The sequence below is a fragment of the Megalobrama amblycephala genome, linkage group LG9 (genome assembly GCF_018812025.1).
Source record: "Megalobrama amblycephala isolate DHTTF-2021 linkage group LG9, ASM1881202v1, whole genome shotgun sequence".
In the NCBI taxonomy this organism is placed as follows: Eukaryota; Metazoa; Chordata; class Actinopteri; order Cypriniformes; family Xenocyprididae; genus Megalobrama; species Megalobrama amblycephala.
In genome coordinates, this window is record NC_063052.1 from 32,738,849 (window position 1) to 32,761,671 (window position 22,823).

At 36.0% G+C, this 22,823-nt stretch overlaps 1 protein-coding gene across 2 annotated transcripts; it reads left to right on the plus strand.

Annotated features, from left to right (window-relative positions):
* Positions 1-2,265: 2,265 nt before the first annotated feature.
* On the plus strand, positions 2,266-22,010 carry tuft1b (tuftelin 1b). 2 transcript variants are annotated; one of them, XM_048202945.1, is made up of 11 exons: positions 2,266-2,548; positions 11,091-11,155; positions 12,144-12,264; positions 12,353-12,421; positions 12,606-12,695; positions 18,081-18,191; positions 18,296-18,516; positions 18,877-18,982; positions 19,628-19,711; positions 19,797-19,888; positions 21,196-22,010. In XM_048202945.1, the coding sequence occupies exons 3-11, from the start codon at positions 12,232-12,234 to the stop codon at positions 21,266-21,268; spliced, it is 879 nt and encodes a 292-aa protein (XP_048058902.1). In that variant the 5' UTR covers positions 2,266-2,548; positions 11,091-11,155; positions 12,144-12,231; the 3' UTR covers positions 21,269-22,010. The 2 variants fall into 2 exon arrangements, with proteins under 2 accessions (XP_048058902.1, XP_048058901.1); XM_048202944.1 differs by having other exon boundaries at positions 2,267-2,610.
* Positions 22,011-22,823: the final 813 nt, after the last annotated feature.

Genomic DNA, 22,823 nt, shown 5'->3' on the forward strand with positions numbered 1-22,823 from the left:
CCAGCGGGACATTAAAGAGGAAGTGTTTGTCTGAGCTCACAGCAAGGGAACGATTATAACTTTGCGAGGGAACGCAAAACATCTTTGCGAGGGAACGCAAAACATCTTTGCGAGGGAACGCAATCTTTGCGAGGGAACGCAAAAGATTTGAAAAAAAAAAAATTCCTCCCATCCCAAATTTTTTTTCCACCACCAAGTAAAATTTCCTTCCTTCCCATTTTTTTTTTCTACCACCATGTCCCTTTAGGGGCTCCGTACGAATCCAACCATGTATGATTTTTTTTTTTTTTTTTCATCAAAACCAAAGATGTTCGTCAGTGATTGTATATAAAGAGCAGGGACACGTTTATGTGTATTTTGTTTTGTGATTCTCGACGTAACGAATAGAGAGTCTCTGCAACAGTTAAGCGATAGATTGAAGCGCTTGTCCGTGTGAAGACTGCGCAATGTGCACGAGCGCCAAGAGAACACTTTTGCGACTCTGATAACAGCGACAACGAGCACTCAACATGATTTCAAAAACAACACATCCCAGCGCCAGATCGCCTATTATTAACACAAATTGATAATCAACTAGAGGTGTTTCTTTTGTATTAGATATCCGCGAGATGCCGCGAGATAATTCAAAAAGTGGTGGGGACAATATCGACCCTTTCAAAAAGTGGTGGGGACATGTCCCACCCGTCCCACCCGCAAATTACGCCTATGCCAAACATGCGATTAAAGCTGCCTCAAAACTGTGCAGGCATGCATGTATTTGTTGACATGGTTTTAAAGCTATTTTTATCCAATTTGTTGGCCTTAAAACGTCTTAAAATGCACATATGTACACCAGGGAAATCTAAATTTTCTGACCTCGGTAATTAAAACCCGGCGTGCGGCCCGGGTTATTCTGTCTAATGAAATCTGAGGTAAACATGTGCGCACTTTTGGACTAAAAGTTTGTGTGTAGCCTATGCACTGTGATCAAAAATAAATGGGACCAAACACGATTGAATTTGTGTCTCGTTATTCAATTAATAACTAGGCTAAAAAACAAAAAAGAAAAAAAAATCTGGATTTTGGAGTTAGTTGAATCAATGTTAAAATGATAAAGTTATTTTTCAATAGACATATTTTTGGTTTTTGTGTGAAAAGAGGGTGGGTGGTGGCAATGGGGCTCATTGGGTGCTCAGCACCCCTAAAGCTCTGACCCGAATCGCCCCTGCCAGAGATGGAGAAAAATCCTACTCATGTAAGTAAACGTGTCCCTGTCCCCAAGTTGACACTCAAAAGCGCTTCCCTCCACGTTTTCTGGTAAGCATCATTTATTTTTACTGCATGTGCACCTGTCCACTGGTTATGTGCACCCTTGGATATAAACTCGTAATTGCTAGTTTTAAAGTTCGAATTGTGAGATATAAACTTGGAATTCTAAGAAAAAAGTTGAGGCTGCGTTGCAATTAAAGTAGTTTACCCAAAAATGAAAATGCTGTCATTTATTACTTACCCTCATGCCTTTCCACACCCGTAAGACCTTCGTTAATCTTCAGAACACAAATTAAGATATTTTATTGAAATCCGATAACTCCATGAGGCCTCCATAGGGAGCAATGGACACTTCCTCTCTCAAGATCCATTAATGTACTAAAAACATATTTAAATCGGTTCATGTTAGTACAGTGGTTCAATATTAATATTATAAAGCGACGAGAATATTTTTGGAGCGCCAAAAAAACCAAAAAACGACTTATTTAGTGATGGCCGATTTCAAAACAATGCTTCGGGAAGCATTGCAGCACAGATGAATTAGTGTGTCGAATATGCTGTTCGGGGCGCCAAAGTCACGTGATTTCAGCCGTTGGCAGTTTGACACGCGATCTGAATCATGATTCGACACACTGATTCATTCATGCTCCGATGCTTCATGAAGCAGTGTTTTGAAATCGGCCATCACTAAATAAATATTTTGTTTTTTTGGCACTCCAAAAATGTTCTCGTTGCTTTATAATATTAATATTGAACCACTATACTCACGTGAACTGATTTAAATATGTTTTTAGTACCTTTATGGATCTTGAGAGAGTAAGTGTCCATTGCACTGAGCTATCAGATTTAAACTAAAATATCTTAATTTGTGTTCTGAAGATTAACGAAGGACTTACGGGTGTGGAACGGCATGAGGGTAAGTAATAAATGACAGAATTTTCATTTTTGGGTGAACTAACCCTTTAAGAATTGCTAAAAAGTCACAATTGACATTTTTTTAAATGAGCCTTTATTAGTCTGCTCATATGACTGGTGCTGTCCTCACATTAATGTACATGATTTAAACATATTTCAAAAGTACAATTTATTCATTTTCAATTCGCATATTTCAAAAATAAGTCTTTGTTTACGACTGTTATAATTTATTTCTAGAAAAAAAGACCTTTCTTTGATACATTTGTAGTTGGGTGATCGTCCTGTAGGGAGCGCTGTAGAGTGATGGCTGAGGGAGGCATCAGGGCTGGTCCGCTGGTTATCTCACTCACTCCTGCCTTGTATGGCAAAACAGCCTTCGCATTAGGTGAGTCACAGAACAGCATGCAGTAATCGCAGAGCAGACAGTCTGCATGTGTCTTCAGTAAGGTAAGACGGAGCGCCTTTTGTTCATATTTATGTGTATTGCTGAACGGTATTTAGGGTAAACTTCATATGAAGATTTTAAAGAATTTGATTAAATGCTATATCACTTTCTAAATCAACTGGAAATTCCGATGACTGTTGTTTTTCAGTCATGAGAATAGCAGGTTGTAATAGTTTATTTAAACGCTGTTTACATTTGGTTTTATGAATTCAAATTATTATTTAATTATCTCTGATATCGAATTATTTCTGGGGAAAAGTCTTTACTTTATTTTAACATTCAACATTATATTTTCAGAATGTCACACAACAATGTTTATGGTTTCTCTGCGTTCCGTCCTAACCAATAAGTGTTAGCGTTAGGACACATGGGGAACTTCTGGCAAAACCATAAGTTCCCCATGTAATTATATTCTTAACATGTTTACTGTTGTGTTTAGTGTATATTTTAGGCTTATTGTGTGTCTGTGATTTTAAGTGCACCAACTTCTAAGCACTAACTACTAACTTTATGACTGACCATGTGATATGGTTTGGTGATACTGTATCATATCAGATGCCATGTAATTTCCTCTGTGTTGGAAATATAACATGCTGACTCATTGGTTTATCTCTTTTTATGCCCATCATCTCCATGCAAACCATTTGAAACACACTGAGTTTTTACCATATTTGACAGTGCAATACTTTATGATTGTGAGAGGATTTTATTTGTATTTACTTTAAGGTTTGGTACTGTATAGCTGATTTCCTTCTTGCTAATTCTACAGATTATTGTCCAGAGCACCAACATTTTTGCATAATTTCACATCACCAAAAGTTATCAGTCAAAGATGACTTAAGATCTTAGAAATTTGACCCATTCTGACTCGTATTATCTAAGTTAATTGACTTTGCTGACTCACTGAGTTTGGTTAGATAATGTCTTGGCACGAAAGATGCACAGTGGCTCTTGGGGGCAAGATGAGGTCATTTCCCCTCAATCAAAAGGATAAATGAGATTGTTGAAAGCCTCACCTGTATGGATTTGCACACCTTTCTATGCCCTCAATGATGCATGGCAGGTACTAACCTTTCAGAATAAGATATGCATGTGTGTGTGAAACCTAGCAGTCATCTTTATGTCAATATAAATTCACATGCAAGGAGAATATGTCTCTATTTATATTAATATATGTCACATATGTGGAGATTTTGCAGGTCTCTGTCAAAGGCAAGAGGCCAAAACATTTGCCAATCTTACAATAAACACATCTGTTTTCTTTTTTTACGTGCATTTGTATGGTTTTGAGGTACTATTCACTTGAAGTATAGCTGGTGGTATTTTTATAGAATGATTCAGAATACTTCAAAAGTAGCTCACCCTCATGATGTTCCAAATCTTTGTGATTGTTTTTCCTTAAAATTTTGGAGTAATATAGTAGAAAAAAAGAGATTTCTAGAGCATAACCTTGACAGTTTTGATTTGCATATTTTCTCCATTCTGATTTGCAAAACTTATATTGCTTTAGAAATATGAAAATCATAAAAAGGAATTTGCAACACAAGACCTTTAGGGCATACTTGTCAGCCATGTGCATTGACAGAAACCTCCAAGGAAAATAAACAAAATAATTTGAGTTTCCACTTAAACGATCAGCTTTTGTTGTTTTTGGATCAGTGTCATTACATATACAGGTCTGTCATTACCAGCAATAAAGTTGCGCAACATAACTCTGAGGAACCATATCAACATTCCGATTTAACAAAGGCTGAAGTTTTGCATGAGAGCTTAACAAGATTGCCTGAGAAGAGGTTTCATATCAACATGGGATGATGGCATGACGCATTTGGCTGACTATATTTCCACTTGATTGCAGAAGGCTGCTACTGAGCTTTGTAAAATCCACTGAGATCAGCAGATATTCCTGGTTTTTACTGTATGGATGTGCACTTAGCACCTTCTGTAAACTTCTGTTCCGCACCTGAAGGGTGTATGGATATGTGCGTGTGTCTGTACATGTTTGCCAAGTGAAATCTGATAGTTTAACTTGTCAAACCTTTAATTATACCAACCACTTCTGTAGACTTATGAATCATTTATGTATTGCTGCCCCTTAATAGTCGACTAAACATTAGTCAACTAGAAGAGTCTTAGTCTACCAAATTTTAATTAGTCGTTTAGTCGCAGAAAAAAAATCCACAAGAAGTGCCGAAGTCATGAAGTCCGTGACAGACAGATCGTTAACACTGCTGCCCCCTGTGTCTGGCAGGAAATCCAAATGTCTCTCTATCATTCACCGACCTCAAATATGACTTATCATTTGAAACTTGCAAGTAGTAGCCTAATGTTAGCCTCTTTCATGGCTGCTTGCTATAATGTTAACCTAGATAAATGTGCGCTATTATTTGGCGCATGTCTGAGTGCTCATGAGGTGATCACTTGCATTTTTCCTGACAACAGCAAAAAGAAGTTAAAATACTTTGGTCAATGCATCATTCAAAACTATAAAGGGTCTACTTTTATCTGTGGACACTCACAACACTTTTTATTTTTGTAAAATAAAGAAAACAAACTGGATTTGCTTTTTGAGTCTCGGTCTCCGTGAAGTTCTTTGATGAAGTGAGTTACAAAATCGTGCGATTAGTCGATTATTCGCTTAAATGAATGACTACTAGTCCTCAAGAAAAATCTTTAGTCGGGGGGAGCCATAGATTCAGTGTTTACCTTTATACAGTGGGGCTTTAAAAGTTTGAGAATTCTATTTAGCATTTTTTTAATTACCCATAAATTTTGCAAATTTGAGTGAAAAGTTATGTAAAATTAACATGAATTTCAGAATGTCGTAATATTATTTTTTTTCCCAGTGTCACAAACTTGCTTATTTAATTAGAGACCTAGTTATTGTGCAGAATTTTTCCAAGATGCTAAGGTTTTTTGTGTTTGTAATTCTTAGGAGCCGTTACACAACACCGTTTTCAAATAAAAACGGAAAACTTTTTATGCGTTTTGGCCGTTTATTTACACAACGACGTTTTGGGGGCCTGTTAACGGAGACTTTTGAAAACAGGATTCAAAGTGCAAGTGTTTGAAAATGATACCGTTATTGTCTCCATGTAAACTACAAAAACACAAATTTGTGAAATCGATGATGTCATGCACATGCATATTACATGTTCAGTCTATAGGCAAGTAGTGTTTCTTTACAAAGTTATATCGCCAACTACTGGCCTCGCATGAATAATGCAGCATTTTTAGTCATTTTCGCAGATTTGTGTGAACGAGGATTGTTTTGACAACGTATCGTCTGTATGCGAAGGACGCAAAGGAAAAACTTTTCTGTTTTTAGTGCATTGTTGTGTAAACATGCCCTAAAATACTTAATTTAGATTCCCAGATTTTTAGTGTGCTCTCAGACTTTTTGGAGCCTACTGTTTTTACCATCCATCTGTTTCTGGTCTGTTAACCATTAATTCTCTCAAGCAGATGTGCCAGACATGCTTGTACAAAAATGAACAGCAAGTACATGCTTCTAGCAAAAACCAACTTGAACAGCACATAAGACAGAATTACCGTCTGCACGCAAAGAACAAAAGGAAAAGTCTAAAAAATAAGAAAAGTGTCTCATCTTAGATCTTTTGAGTTTTTTGCAGTGGTCATAATTATATTTGAGATGGGCTCACATTATACTCTCCATTCATACTTCTTGACCTTGTGTTCAGGTCAGTGCTTTATCACTTAAAGCATTTACAGTAAACAAGTTCCAGGCACTAATGCATTGCTCAGTTATAGCCTGTAGTCTGGTCATAACTTGTAACATGTTTTCCAAAGCAAACTGCAGTGCTTTCTCCCACATTTTTCTTTTCCATGTCCTAGTTTAAGTAATGGGATACCTCTGGACTGATTTAATGCTGTGAAGGCTACTGTACAGGCTGTGGAATGAAGCGTGGAGGTTGGATTCAGTACAGAGTCTGTTTGAAAGTTCATGCTGTTTTCTTTCCTATTCAGTGTTGTTATTTTGTAATTAAGTTGAGCTGTCGGTGACATAGAAGCTGGGCAGTTAGGCATTGCTGCAATTCCTGGTCAAATACCTGAAACCGCTTATATATGCAAATTCGAGCCTGGAATGTCTCAATGTGTAGACCATTCCTACCTTATCAGTCATAAAAGGACGTCAATCTAATGACGCCAAGAACAAACCATTAGGCTACAATTAAAGTGATTATGACTGCAAATGCAAAGTGCTGCATGATAGATGGACAGCTAATAAGAAGGGTGTGAGAGCTCAAAAAGAGAACATTAAGTCTTAATAGCTTACAGGGTGTGGCAGCACTCCTTTAAAACTTTCTCTCTTTTTTTTTCCCCTAGAATGCACTTTTTTCATGTTGATTGTCAGGCTGCGTGTTTTTCTGTCAAGGTTAGAGTGTTCTTTTTCTAAATTGCTGTGCAGTGTGTGTCAGTTTGCAGATTTCCCCCCAAGGCTGTTCTTTCTCTCCTCTTGCACACATCCCCTTCGCTCTGCCCGCAAGGATAAAACATCACAGGGCTGATGATTTTTTCAGCTCAATATGCACTTCATATGCACACGTGTGCTGCAACAGTGCAAAGCAGGTGAAGGCAGGCTGGTTTACAAACGATAGAAATGAAAGTCCTGTAGAAAATCAAGGCAAGTGACTCCAATGAGTCATGATTCATGATCAAAAAAGAAAAGAACGGCACACTGCAAAACGTACATAAGCGGTTACAGTGTTGTGCATTAAATTGCATGGAAGCAAAGTAAAAGAAAATCACTTATTTTTAATAAATGTAAATTAAACCATAAAAATGTTATCAGACAAATTTTCCCCCAAAGCAAATGTCCCTTGTAAGGTTTAAATATCCAATCGTTCAGTTACAAGACCAATTCTTAAACAAAAGTTTTGCTTTCTACACAAAAAATGTAGATTTTTTTGCATATAATCTAATTTGTGTATTTATATAGTGTATAGCAAATCAGTGTAGCAGACAACTTGTCACATTTGTGCAATTTCAAATTATTTTAAAAATAAAATAGTAAAATAACTTTGTATATCATAAATAACTGTTAAAGGTGCCATCGAATTGAAAAATGAATTTATCTCGGCATAGTTGAATAACAAGAGTTCAGTGCATGGAAATGACATACAGTGAGTCTCAAACTCCATTGTTTCCTCCTTCTTATGTAAATCTCATTTGTTTAAAAGACCTCAGAAGAACAGGCGAATCTCAACATAACACCGACTGTTACGTAACAGTCGGGATCATTAATATGTACGCCCCCAATATTTGCATATGCCATCCCATGATCGAGGCATTACACAAGGGCAGCCAGTATTAACGTCTGGATGTGCACATCTGGATGTTTCATTAGCATGTTGCTGTTAACTGTGGTTAAAGTTACCATCGTTTCTTACTGTATTCACCGTTGCTATTTTCATTATTAAACACTTGCAGTCTGTATTATTCATTAACACAACTTCATTATTTTTAAATCTCTCCAACAGTGTAGCATTAGCCGTTAGCCACGAAGCACTATCAAACTCATTCAAAATCAAATGTAAACATCCAAATAAATACTATACTTACGCAATTAGACATGCTGCATGACGAACACTTTGTAAAGATCCATTTTGAGGGTTATGTTAGCTGTGTGAACTTTGTTTATGCAGTGATAGAATCGAGAGCTCGGGAGGGGGCGGAGAGCGCGCGATTTAAAGGGGCCGCAGCATGAATCGGCACATTTCTAATTATGCCTCAAAATAGGCAGTTAAAAAAATTAATTTAAAAAAATCTATGGGGTATTTTGAGCTGCAACTTCACAGACACATTCAGGGGACACCTTAGACTTATATTACATCTTGCAAAAAAACGTTCGATGGCATATTTAAATACATAATATTTTTGAAAAAAGCTCTTATGCTCACCACAGCTACATTTATTGGATTACAAATCCAGTAAAAACAGTAATATCGTGAAACGTTATTACAATTTGAAAAAATATCTTGTTCTATTTGAATATATTTTAAAGGGTTAGTTCACCCCAAAATGAAAATTCTGTCATTAATTACTCACCTTCATGTCGTTTCAAACCCGTAAGACTTCCGTTCTTCTTCAGAACACAAATGAAGATATTTTTGATGACAGAATGCTGTCAGACTTCCTTCCATTGACTGCCTTTGTAACTTCCACTTTGACCAAAAATTCATAAAGAGATCGGAAAACATATGAATCGAGTGGTTTAGTCCCAATTTTCTGAAGAAAATCGCTTGTTATGATGAACAGATTTAATTTAGACTTTTATTCACATGTAAACATTTATCAGCGAACATAATTGGCAGCAGGTATTATTAGGCTGCTGTCACTTTAAGACCGGACACACGGATCCGTTGTACTGTTACAAAATTACGCTTTCTTTCTCAACTGTTTACATTCACTTAAAACATAACTGACTGTGTTCACGTGAATACTCTCCAAAACCGGCATTTTGACGTTATTTTGTGTGTATTTGACTGTTTAAACACAATAAGCAGCAAAAAATAACTCAATTTAGTAGTGAGAAGCAGCTTTATGTGTGCGCACTTTGGGTGTGAGCACAAAATCTATGGAAATGAGTAAAATAATGCAAAATACATGCAATCCCACGCCGAAGTTCAAGTCCTGTAACACCAACAATATACATCTGGAGCAAATGAAACGAGTGAGTGAGGGAAGGCGGGTTTGTGTGTCAACTCGCTGTCGGAGAGATGAGAGAGTGAGAAAACACAGCTGGTCTTGTGTATCCATTCTGCCGAAAATGAGTATTGGAAGCGTTTCAGATATTTCAGTATCAAAAAATCTATATTTTTGATGACAACACTACACTGCACTTAGTTTATTATTTCAGATGCCTACAAAACTACAATTGAAAAATGTGTTTATATATATATATATATATATATATATATATATATATATATATATATATATATATATATATATATATATATATATAGGTGTTAATATCGATATGTATATAATCACAACATAACATCATTTCATTAAAAGAAACAATTTATTGTATCATTTCAGCTAGTAGTTATATCAGTTATGTCTTTGATTAACCTAACCAGCAGATAATTTACTTTCGTCCTGTTGTGTTATTGCATTCATATTGTTTGTTTAACATTTGTGGTATTTCACACACAGCAGTGACCCAGACAGCAGTGACACGCTAGCATAAGCATGACCCATAGATGCTAATCTACAAACTGTGTTCTTATCTCTTGTACCATTAAACACAGAGTCAGCTCATACTAACCTGTGTAAAGCCACCTACACCTTCTCTATCTGACTACCATACAAGGCTTGCCATCTGTTTACACAGATGCTTTCCAGCTTGTCTCCACCCTTCACTGGTATCTGGTGTAACTGGCAGTGGAATGAATCAGCAGTCTATGCGTGTGATCTCACTCTTATTCAATATCTCTTTCTGCTGTCTGTGGTCACATCCCAGAGGATCAAAACCTTTTCTCCTCCTGTTCTCCTGCATGGACATGTTGACGTCTCGGTTAGGTGGAATCACTTCCTCTCTGTTGTACAGAACGGATGTTTCTCGGTTGTCTGCAAGAACAAGCTGATTTATTGTAAACCACAGGTTGAATACATTAATAGACCTTTGTTTGTGCCTGTAAATGCTTTGTCATGATTTATAAATGGGTTTTGTCATTTTGAAAGGGAAACTGTAGTTTGACTTTTCAAGGCAAGTCACCCATATTTACATAATGCTTTATACAATACAAAGCAGTTTCACAGTGATAAACAGGAAAGTAATGTGATGCAAGCTTCAGTGTCTTAACAAGCCAACTCAACTATGCAATTGTACTGAGAATTGCAAAAAATAATGACTGTTTTCAAATAGTTTTCCCAAACACTCACTGGTTGGACAGATTGTCCCACCCTAAAACTAACAGCATTGGTTGAGCCTTCGTCTCCGTGTCGGGCTGGTTTGGATGTTTAGATAAATTCGTCAACATTTTTAATAGCATCATATAGTCATAATGTTTACACTTTTTCAGGAAAATCCACCTACTTATAACATAATTATACTTGCGTCTACATATTAAGCTAGGATATCAGTAAGCGATTTATCACGGAAAACATTACATCATCTTTAACTCTCCGGATTAACTTCTGAATTATGTAATATGATGGTTTTTTTACATTATTTTTTGAGCTTTCACTTCTCCATTTTTCATTCATGTAGCCTTAAAGAAGGATTTTGGTCTGTCATAGAAATAAATGTATACATATGTTCCCATTATGCTCAGTACATGAGACTGTTTGCTGTGGAGATTGCATAATTATAATTGGGCTTTTATTGTGTTTAATTGACAGTGTTTTCCTGTGTCTGTAGGAAAATTGTCTCCTAGTCATTTTCTATAATTATCCTTCACACCTTATGTTCTTGGATGTAATTCTTGTCTTTTCTTTGTTCTACTTAACAAAGCGGCATTGGCACTGCACAGCTACTTCCGGAATTTGATCGTCGAGACTTCATAGAAAATCTTACAGGTACACACATTTCCTTCCATTTAAGGATTAACAAATGTAAACAGCCATGTATATGTATATGTGTGCTGCTTCAACTATAAGGGCACTTTATATCCCTATTAAAAAGAGATTAAAGGGATAGTTCACACAAAAATGAAAATTCTGTGATTATTTACTCGTCCTCAAGTTGTTCCAAACTTGTAAAAATTTCTTTCTTCTGCTGAACACAAAAGAATAATATCTGTAACCATTGACTTCCATAGTATTTTTTTTTCTCCATACTATGGAAGTCAATGGGTCCATCAACTGTTTGGTTACCCATATTCTTCAAATATTATCTTTTGTGTTCAGCAGAACAAAGAAATTCATACAGGTTTGGAAGAACTTAAGGGTGAGTAAATGACAACAGAATTTTCATTTTTGGGTGAACCATCTCTTTAACTATTGAAGATTAGAACTTTTTTCTTTTGGTTATTTGGTTATATCTTTTTGGTTATAACCATATAATTTTTTTGCTACTTTAAATGCCTTTAATGTATAAATGTTATAGTTTTACCTTTGTCTCCAGACAAATACTTTTATTGTGCATCATTTCCAATAAATTAGTATTTTTTTTAAGTTATGCAAAATTTATAATATAATATTATAATATAATTATTTGACTAGGATAAATTACATGCTAGATACAGTATGATATTATCCTTAACAGGGCAAATGTTTCAGGTGTTTTATTCCAAAAATTTCCATCATATTTCCATCATAATTTCCAACAAAGAATGCATAATGTGAGATATGGGACAAAATTTACATTTGTTAGTTCAGAAAAAACAAATAAATGTCCACAGGGTCAAAAGTGCACATGCACAATAAAAAACACCCAATTATACACCTACTCCAAATCATCCTTCAGAACCCTGTCAGTCTCCATGGGTTTAGAAACAGGTTTCTGCACAAAGCAACAACTTAAAAGCTATTGTGTTCATGTTGATGTCTTCATTTTATGTTCCAGCTATTGTAATTAAATTATCAAATAATTCACACCGGACACAATACGGACCAGAGGATCAACTGTTGGCAAGAAGCAGAAACGTGTCAAGATGTTGACTGATGAGGTTCCACAGGTGCAAGAGGTCAGAGTTTTCACCATCCACTCATTAACTATAAAAAAAATGTGTAATTCATTGTACGTGTTCATAATCTCTATGTGTTTGTCTTCAGGTGAGATACTGCCTGAAGACTCTGAGGGAGCAAATGGCTGCCAGACAAAACAATAACAACAATAATAAGGTACAATATTGACATGTTTACCTGTTCTGATGGATCTCACAAAATCAATGAATTAAATTATATACAATATTAGATGTTTTGAGTAGGTATTCATAATAAGTGGCTACAATGTCTATTGCTTGATGTCTTTCAAATTATTTCGCTAAACTGTCTCATTTGTAAAATAATCTGTTTTGTGCCCTAGACTCCACCGAATGGCTTTAAAGTTGACGTGCTTGTTAGCAAAGCCAATGGCTCAAATGGTTTTGTGAACGGATCTCACTCTAAAAGTCAGGTAAAGTATTTGTCATGCAAAGATAATTCATTTGCACCATTATAAATACACACCTATACAGCAAGAATGTATAGGCTACTGACAAAAGCAAACAAACACTCCCATAGAAAGACCTTCAGTCCACTCAGTGTATCACATTTCAGTTGTTTTGAACAGAATTGAATGCTGTATTGTGAGTAAAAATAGCCCCTTTCCTCCATTAAGGGCATTTATCCTTCAGTCTCAAGTACCTAAAACCTTTCAAACTAAAATGAATAACCACCCTGTTTGAAAATGGATGGAAAATGGGAGTCCTGTTCTCCTGTATGGATTCCCAAATAATAACATTAATGGACTCAAAGTAACAGATACAGTTCAGCCCTTTTAATGAGGATACGATGATGTTCATAGATAAATAATTTGGCCAATAAAACATGACCACAACTTGGTTCATTCTTGTTTTCATGTTTATGAGCAGTGAAGTGCTGGGATTTGGGAACGTATGCACATTAACTTTTTGCTTCTGCCTGTGAAAAGTCACACCCTTGACATGATGCCTTTGGGAGCAGCAATTGCCAAACCTGAGGCTGCTCAGTAAACAACCTGTCATTCTACCTTCAATTACACACCTACTGCACCTCCCATGCACACACACTATATTTTTTCCTTATAATCAAAAAATATATAATTATAAAAATAATTAATGCTTACTATTAGTTGTATTTTCTGCAAGCTTGAGTATATAAAGTATATTCTACAGAAATCTCCTAAATATACTACATAATTATACGCATATCACCTCCCATGCACACAGAGTATATTTGTACTTATTTTATTTAAAGAGGACCTATTATGCTTTTTTACATTTTCATCTTTCTTTAGTGTGTAATTTTGCTGTTTGAGCATGAAAAACGTCTGCAAAGAGCACATTGTGCTTTTTGTAGTGTTGGGTCTAAATCCTTAACCAAATTAGTTTGACTGGGAGATGTTTGTTAATGTCTTGTCATCTTAATTAGGGGCTAAGCACTGTTAGTTTTATTATTAGGGGCCAAGCCCCAAAGGGGCTGTAGCCCCTATTGTAATTGTACGTTTTCCCTTTTATTATTATTATTCTTCCTCCCGAATGGGAGTCTATGGCAGCCCTATCAACGGAACATGAGAAAATGATGAAATTTGGCACACTTGTAGTGATGGTCATGTCTAGAAATCTGACTAATTTTGGAGTCTCTAGGACCAACTCTATAGCGCCACCACCAGTTCAAAAATTCAACATTCTAAAGTTTATAACTTTTGAACCATTTGCTCTAGAAAAATACAATTTAGTACATCTGATTCGTCTCTTCATGCTGATTCTATTCAAATTCTTACATTAAGTCTCCGCCCATTACAGTAGCGGCCATTTTGAAAAGTACAGTATTCCGTTTTTTCGCTACTCCTCCTTCAAAATTTGTCCAATTTTGTCCAAACTTTGATCAGGTGATCTTTGGTCTGAGCTGCACAGAAATGACTGAACAGATTTTTTTTATTCATCTTTGTTCAAAAGTTATGATGTCACGAAGTTAACGAGGTTGACCCAAAATTGCTATAGAGGCTGTATCTCGGCCAAACTTTGAGCAATCAAAACTAAAATTGGTACACTTGATCAAGACCATGATCTGAGGTTCCATGCCAAATTTGGGAACAGCGCCACCTACAGGTCATGAGATCTGAAAAATGGCTATTTTGGCCAATAACTTTTGAACACTTTATTAGAAGTTATTGGTGTCTATGGATTCCCTGTGCCATGCCGAATCCGAGGATATCGAATTCGTCAACATCGGATGAACCACGTGTCCGCCATTTTGAATTTTGTCATAAATTGCAATAACTTTTAAACAATTTGACATATCTTCACACAAATTGGTATGTATGACCTTTAGAAGGTCCTGAAGGTACCTGAGAAGTTTCAACACAGCGCCACCTACTGTTCCACAGATGTAATGATTATTGCAAAACCACTTATAACTTTTGAAAACACTTTCCAAAATGTGTATGCTTTATGTCATTTTATTCCCTGGCTTATGCCGATTCCGACGATGTGTCATTTGTCATTTTCCTTAAATGTACCTGTCCGCCATATTGAAATAAATGGAAAACAGTTTTTTCGCTACTCCTCCTACAATTTTTGTCCAATTTTGTCCAAAATCAGCTCAGGTGATCTTTGGACCGAGCCGCACAGAAATGACTGAATGGATTTTTGATATTCGCTACCATTCCCAAGATATTCATCTCTGAATGTGACCTTGCTTGTGTTTGTTGTCTTATGCTAGTTAGCTTAGCATGCTAATTGCTTAGCATGCTAACCAGTTGTCATTCTCTTTAATGTGGCTCTTCAGTTATCAAGTTAACCATGAGCTTCATTAGCATTAAGTTAGCTTAGCATGCTAATATGGTTAGCATGCTAAGTAATGCTTTTTTTGTGAATTCTTTGTTAGACTAAAAGGTTTCTTCCACAGTCTGTTGAATGTGCATCCTCAAGTAGCTCAATGTGTAAAGCCAGTTATCTGAAGAGCCCTGTATCCGAAGTTAGTGGGTTCGAATCCCAGGTGGAGCGGTTTTATAAAATAGTGTGTTTTGATTCCTTTACTGCCTCTTGGATTAGAAATAAATGCTTTTTGTTTCATGCTGTGTTCATTTTCATCTAAGCTTATGTACATTCTGAGTTCATTCTTGCCCGTAATTCTGAACCAGCTGTTTCATGTTTGTTCATTTTCTGCTGTTTTTCCTCTTCCTGCTCTGTATTGCACTACAGCATGATGAGCTGCAGAATGATCTAAAGTGCAGCTTTATAAGAATTCTTCATTTTGAGTTCATTTTCACATGAACTAATAAACTTCGGCAGGTGTGGAAACATTCACTTGCACAGTGGTGCAATGAGATGAGAAATGGACCTTGGACCCGGAGGTCGTGGATTCGAATCTCGTGTGGGGTTCCTTTATACAATTGTGTGTAATGAGTCATTTTGATACCTTTTTTATCCAAATAAGGATTGTGCTAATCTTTATTCCTCTTCAATGAGATACAAGTATTTTAGTTCATTCCGTGTTCGTTCTCTGAACTTCTATTGATTTTCATTTCATTTCCACCTGTCCTTCTGAACCAGATGTTTTGCATGTACATTCAATTTCTGCTGTTTTTGCTCTTCCTGCTCCGTATTGCGCTACTGCCCCTACTGGGGCTTGGCCCCGAATTGCTGCTTGCAGCTATATTTATTATTATTATTATTATTATTATTATTCCTCCCCAATGGGAGTCTATGGCAGCCCTATCAACGGAACATGAGAAAATGATGAAATTTGGCACACTTGTAGTGATGGTCATGTCTAGAAATCTGACCAATTTTGGAGTCTCTAGGACCAACTCTATAGCGCCACCACCAGTTCAAATATTCAACATTCTAAAGGTTATAACATTTGAACCATTTGCTCTAGAAAAATGTAATTTAGTCCATCTGATTTGGCTCTTCATGCTGATGCTATTCAACATATTACATTAAGTCTCCGCCCATTACAGTAGCAGCCATTTTGAAAAGTACAGTAATCCGTTTTTTCGCTACTCCTCCTCCAAATTTTGTCCAATTTTGTCCAAACTTTGATCAGATGATCTTTGATCTGAGCTGCACAGAAATGACTGAACAGATTTTTTGTATTCATATCTGTTCAAAAGTTATGTTGTCATGAATTTCACAAGGTCGACCCGAAATTGCTATAGAGGCTGTATCTCGGCCAATCTTTGAGCAATCGAAACAAAAATTGGTACACTTGATCAATACGATGATCTGAGGTTCCATGCCAAATTTGGGAACAGCGCCACCTACAGGTCATGAGATCTGAAAAATGGCTATTTTGGCCAATAACTTTTGAACACTTTGTTAGAAAATCAAGATCTTGGTGTCTATGGATTCCCTGTGCCATGCCGAATCCGAGGATATAGATTTTGTCAACATCAGATGATATGCATGTCCGCCATTTTAAATTTTGTCATAAATTGCAATATCTTTTAAACAATTTGACATATCTTCACAAAAATTGGTACGTACGACCTTTAGAAGGTCCTGAAGGTACCTGAGAAGATTCAACACAGCGCCACCTACTGTTCCACAGATATAATGTTTTTTGCAAAAACGCTTATAACTTTTGAAAACATTTTCCAAAATGTGTATGCTTTATGTCATTTTATTCCCTGGCTAACGCCAATTCCAACGATGTGTCATTTGTCATTTTCCTTAAATGTCCCTGTCCGCCATATTGAAATAAATGAAAAACAGTTTTTTTGCTACACCTCCCACAAATTTTGTCCAATTTTGTCCAAAATCAGCTCAGATGATCTTTGGACCGAGCCGCATAGAAATGACTGAACGGATTTTTGATATTCACTACCATTCCCGAGATATTCGTCTCTAAATATGACCTTGCTTGTGTTTGTTGTCTTATGCTAATTAGCTTAGCATGCTAAATGCTTATTTTGTACAAATTGCTTCTGTTCCTGATATGGAATGTTTCTGTGAATGATCTAAACTAAAATTTATAAATATAACATATGGTGCATTTTTATAAAAATTCTTGATTGTGAGTTCATTCTCATGAACTACTAAACTTCGACAGCTGTGTGACACTGCCTGCCCAGTGGTGCAAAGAGTTGAGTGACAGACACATAACGTAGAGACTGTGGGTTCGAGTCCCGTGTGGGGCAACTTTATGAAATGCTCTGTTTGATGTGCTGCTCTGCTTGAAATGTTGCTGTGTTGCTCTGTTTGCGGTGCCTTCGGTGCTTAGCCCCGCATTGCTGCTTGCAGCTATATTTTTATGTTGTTACTTAAGTCAGTGTCAGGTTCGAGTACAAGTCCACCCGAGTTTATTTATAATTGAGTCCAAGTACCCCAACTCTAGCTTTTTGGAAGGAGGGGCTTCATAGAGACCGGAACTAAACAGAGCGTTACTGACAGACTGGGAAGAGAGGTGCTGCAATAATGTAAAAACGGGAAAAAATATGTTTGTTGAACATTCAACCATGAAAACCTATTCTAGTAGACCCCAAAAACAAAATCAAGACTTTGTAAAAGGGTATAATAGGCCCTCTTTATTATTATTATTATTAGAAATTTGTATAGGATAAGTATTTAAAAATATACTAGATATCAAACTTAGTGCAGCTGAAAATGATACTACACGTTTTGTCATGTACTATTGTATTTTTTGATCACCATATCCAAATATTATGGTATTTAAAGTGTCCAAAATACATATTACCATCCCTTTTCCCTAATATATCTTACTGTAATAGCATGGTACTTTTTGTAAGGTTGACAATGCAAAAGAAATCTATTATATATAAGGAATTGTAACATGATTTCTCATGTTTGCACAGGGCCAGGAGGATGATGAAAACTGTATAGCCTTGAGAGAAGTCACAAAACATCTGTACACTCGTCTGCAAGAGATGGAGAGGAGACACCAGGAGGAGAAAGAGAGACTACAGGTCAGAAACATAATAAAAAACACTAGAGAAAATAAAGGTAACTGTGATGTAATGTGGTTTACCTTTCCTAAACTAAGCACCTTATTTTTTTAAACCTACATTAGGCAGAAAACACTGAATATCAGCGGCGGTTTCTAGAGGAGCATAACTCTCGCATGCAGAAGGCAGAAACCAAGGCAGAGGAACAGAGCAAAAAGGTGGAAGAGATGCAGAAGCTTATGGGTGGTTTGGAGCTGGAAAATGCCACACTTCGAGAAAAATTGGCTGCTAGTGAGGCTGAACTCGAAAAACTGCGAGGACTGAAGAAAATGGATAGTGAGGACAAGTGAGCACCCCTTTTTTTTTTGCTGACCCAAATGGCTACTGTTCTTCTATACATAATGCATTGTTCTCATGTGTTTAACTGTTTCCTTGGCTACGTTAAATATTTTCCACCTGCAATTTAGTAAGCAATAAATTGGCATAATTAGAACTCTATTAGGTGCATTGTGCTGCCATAGAAACCATCCTTCAATGTCACGACTCTCACAACGAATTCAATGTAATATGACTCATTCTTGTACGTTAAAAGTAGACTCACCCTCTGCGTTGCTAATGCAGTTGTTTCTTTGTTACATACATTTGTTACTAAAAGTGTTGTTTGTGAGGGTGTACATATGAAACATGAAGGTTTTCTGTACTGCAGGTCTGAACAACTGAAAAAGGAGCTGGCAACTCTGAAGGATAAAAACCATAACTTGGATGACATGCTCAAAAGTCAACAAAGGAAAATCAGAAACATGATCGAACAGGTAATAATTTCTGTGCACGGGATATTTGGAGAAACACCCCACATCACAGACACAAATCATTAAATGGCATTTGCAAACCATTTTATTAATGTAATGTGATGTACTTTAAAATGAAATGGGATATTCAAGTTATATGTGTGTGTGTGTATATAATATATATATATATACGCACACACACACACACACACACACACACACACACACTAATATATATATTATATATATATATACACACACACACAATATTATATATATAATATATGTATACACACACAATATTTTTAGAAGATCTTTTGGTGATTCTCAAAAACAAACAGGATGTATTTTATATTGTTTGCTCAGAGATTAGAAGTGAAACTCAACCTCAGTCATAAATAAAAGATGGCGTCATTTCCCTGCTGATCAGCTTCGGTGCACTTTAGATCTCATGTTACGCATAATAGCTTTATCTGTGAACACTGAAATACAAGCAAGAAAAGCATTATGCTTCATAGATCCAGCTCCATTTAATGTCTGTCGATTTATACAAATTTTATTTCAATAATGACTCTTGATTAACTTATTACATCCTTCAATACATATAAAATCAGTTTCAGCATGATTACTTCTTGCATTTATTTATGTCCATACTGTACATGTTCACAGGTGCAAAATTCACGAACCATAATGGAGCAAAGAGACCGACTGATCGGCGACCTCAAAGAGAGGGTGGCTTTCCTTGAAGCTGAGGTCAGTGTCTGTGTTGTTTCAAAGAACCTCTTTATTTTTTTCCTGCCTTTCACTGTGTGACTGTTACATCAAATGTGACCTACAGAGCAGAGAGATGCATGACCGGATGGAGTATTATATGGGCAGCCAAGTGCCTAAACCATATAACTCAGACATGGGGTCCAAGGTTGTCTACAGGTATTGCTTTTTTATAATGTATACATGTAAAGAAATGGAAGGGAAATCTCATTATGAAATAAATTCTCATTGGCCAAAATTAATGGCATTGTTTTATTCAATACTTTTTGCAAACTCATTTTGCCATGATAACGGTCTTCTCCTGTAATGGCTGATGAGTTTGGAGAACACCTGACAAGAGATCAGAGACCATTCCACCATACAGAATCTCTTCATCTCTCCAAAGCCCACGTTGATACACTCTCCTCTTCAGTTTTCTATAGATTTCAGGTCAGGGGACTGGGATGGTCATGGCAGAACATTAATTTTATGCTCAGTGACACATTTTTGTGTGGATTTTGATGTATGTTTTGGATCATTGTCCTGATGGAAGATCCAGCCTCGGGCCAATATAAGATTATAGCAGAGGCTGTCAAGTTTTGATTGTTTTGTCTGTTTGTATTTGATAGAATACACAATGTCATGTGTATCTGAACAAGATGTCCCGAACCTCCAGCAGAAAAATAGGCCCACAACATTAAAGATCCAGCAGAATATTTAATCGTACACATAGGGTACTTTTTATCCCTGTGTGCACCAAACCCATCTGGTGGGTTTGCTGCCAAAAAGCTCTTTTTTAGTTTCATCTGACCACATAACCAGGTCGCATTTGAAATTCCAGTCGAGTCTGACAAAACACGTCATCTTCCAGGCAGATTCATAACATTTCCTGTTGATCGGAACTTCTTAATTATTGCCCTGATGGTGGGAGTGGGAATTTTCTTTAGCTATTTTCTTACAGCCACTTTCTATTTTGTGAAGCTCAACGATTTTTTGCTGCACATCAGAACTATATTCTCTGGGTTTACTCATTGTGATGGATGATTAAGGGAATGTGGCCTTTGCGTTTCCTCATATTTATACTCCTGTGGAACAGGAAGCCATGACTGGACAATTTCTTGTGTGCTAAAAATTGTAAACAAGAAAGGGAATATATATATATATATATATATATATATATATATATATATATATATATATATATATATATATATATATACTGATATATTTTATTAATAATAATTTCTAGGGGTACCAATAATTGTGGCCAACATGTATTAGAGAAAAACATTTATTTCATAATGTGATTTACCCCCAGAAAGGTTAGATTTTTTTTTTCTTTTTTTTTTTTTTTTGAAAGAATGATCAAATTATAAACAATGCAGATTTATTTTCACAGCCTTCTTTGATGATATTTACCAAGGGTGCCAATAATTCTGACCACGACTGTATATATTCAAAAAAGTATTTACCATTTTGCATTATAGCAAACCTCTGACGCCAACAAGCCCAGGAAACAAGTCACTGCCATTCATCAAAGTGGTCGAGATCAAGTCTTAAACAACACAAGAAAAGATGAAGATTACTGATGGAAGAGAGAGAGACTGTGAGTGAGAGACGTATTGTGGAAAAAGCAACAATTCCTTCTCTCCCAACGCTTATGCAACATTCATCAGTTTAGCACATATGAATAGCACTTATTTTGTATATAATACAATACTTTGTATATAGGACTGTTCTATCTCACCTTAATTGAAATATCACATGTATATTGGATTTACAGATCATACACTACATTTACATGCCTTAAGCAACTTAATAGTAGCAGATATTATAAGTGCTGATATTAATATTTCCTAATGATATGCTATTATGTCTGTCATCATGTATACAATTTGATAATGCAGCCATTGTATAATTATTGTGACTGACAGCCAATTTGAGTAATCTGATTAAGCTAGAATCTATCAGTTTATCCCATATATAATAAAATGCATCTGTGCTACTTATGTATCTGTGTATGTACATACTATATACTGATATACAGTTCTGAATTTAACTACCTTGCAAAGCTGTCTTTTCCCATCAGGAACTGTAATTGTACTGTGTTTTGAAGAACTGTTTTTCTGTTACTGTATTCAGTGCTAGACTCTACCTTTCCATCCATCTCTCATGAAATGTGAAAAATTATGTTACTGTAGATGGAATTGTAGTGCTATGCACATTTCTCTGGTATTGTATTATAGCTGGTACATGTATTTATCTTAAGGGCTAATAAATAAAAAGAATTTAAGATTGCTCACAATATGTCTAAGTCAATGTTACTTTTACTTTTATAAAAGTGTAGAGATTCTGTTATATCCATCTCGTTTAGTAGGCTAATTGAAGATATTTGGTGTATTTTAATTGCCACCAGTGGATGGAAGAATATCATCTTGCGTGCACTTACTTTTGGCCATGCAGTTTATCATATAGCTTTCCTATTATTATTATCAGCCTAAAAATTCAGCCCGGACCACTAGCGCCATCTACGGGTGGGACTGTGAACTACGGTACACTGAAATCTTTCATATCAAATACTGAAGGAAGCTGGAAATAAGCAAAGCTCTGCATAGTTGTTAACCATGTACACCCACTATAAATACAAAGTTTTATGATCAAAGCGCTGTCGTTGTTTAAAGGGGGTCAATAATGCAACACAATACAATGATGATTGAGAGAAATACAACATTTCTCAAATGCCTGTTTGATATAGTAACATTTTTACATGTTTTTTTTCTAAAAACATGATGTATGGATAAAGTACATTTGTTTTAGTCAATCATGAAATACTCAATATAAAAGCTATTCTTAAGCTTACTTTATAAAAATAATTAAATATTTCACAGAAAAAGACACTACCACAGCTTGAAAGTGGACATCTTTTAGACCATTTACTTAAAAAGCATAAATTATCAATCATAGAATGACAGAAAGCATGTAGTAGATTATATGTAACAGATTTTCTGCAACGTTTTGGTCATGTTGATAATTTAGAGGCCTTAGAAAATGTTTTGAGAGAGAGTTCATTTATAAAGCACATTTCTGATACAGCTAGTGCTGTACAAAGACAATT

Coding starts and splice junctions, on each gene's coding strand:
- tuft1b (XM_048202945.1), top strand. CDS start 12,232: ATGTTGACTGATGAGGTTCCACAGGTGCAAGAG. Junction 12,696..18,080: donor GATCTCACTCTAAAAGTCAG/GTAAAGTATTTG, acceptor ATGTTTGCACAG/GGCCAGGAGGATGATGAAAA. Junction 18,517..18,876: donor AAAATGGATAGTGAGGACAA/GTGAGCACCCCT, acceptor TCTGTACTGCAG/GTCTGAACAACTGAAAAAGG.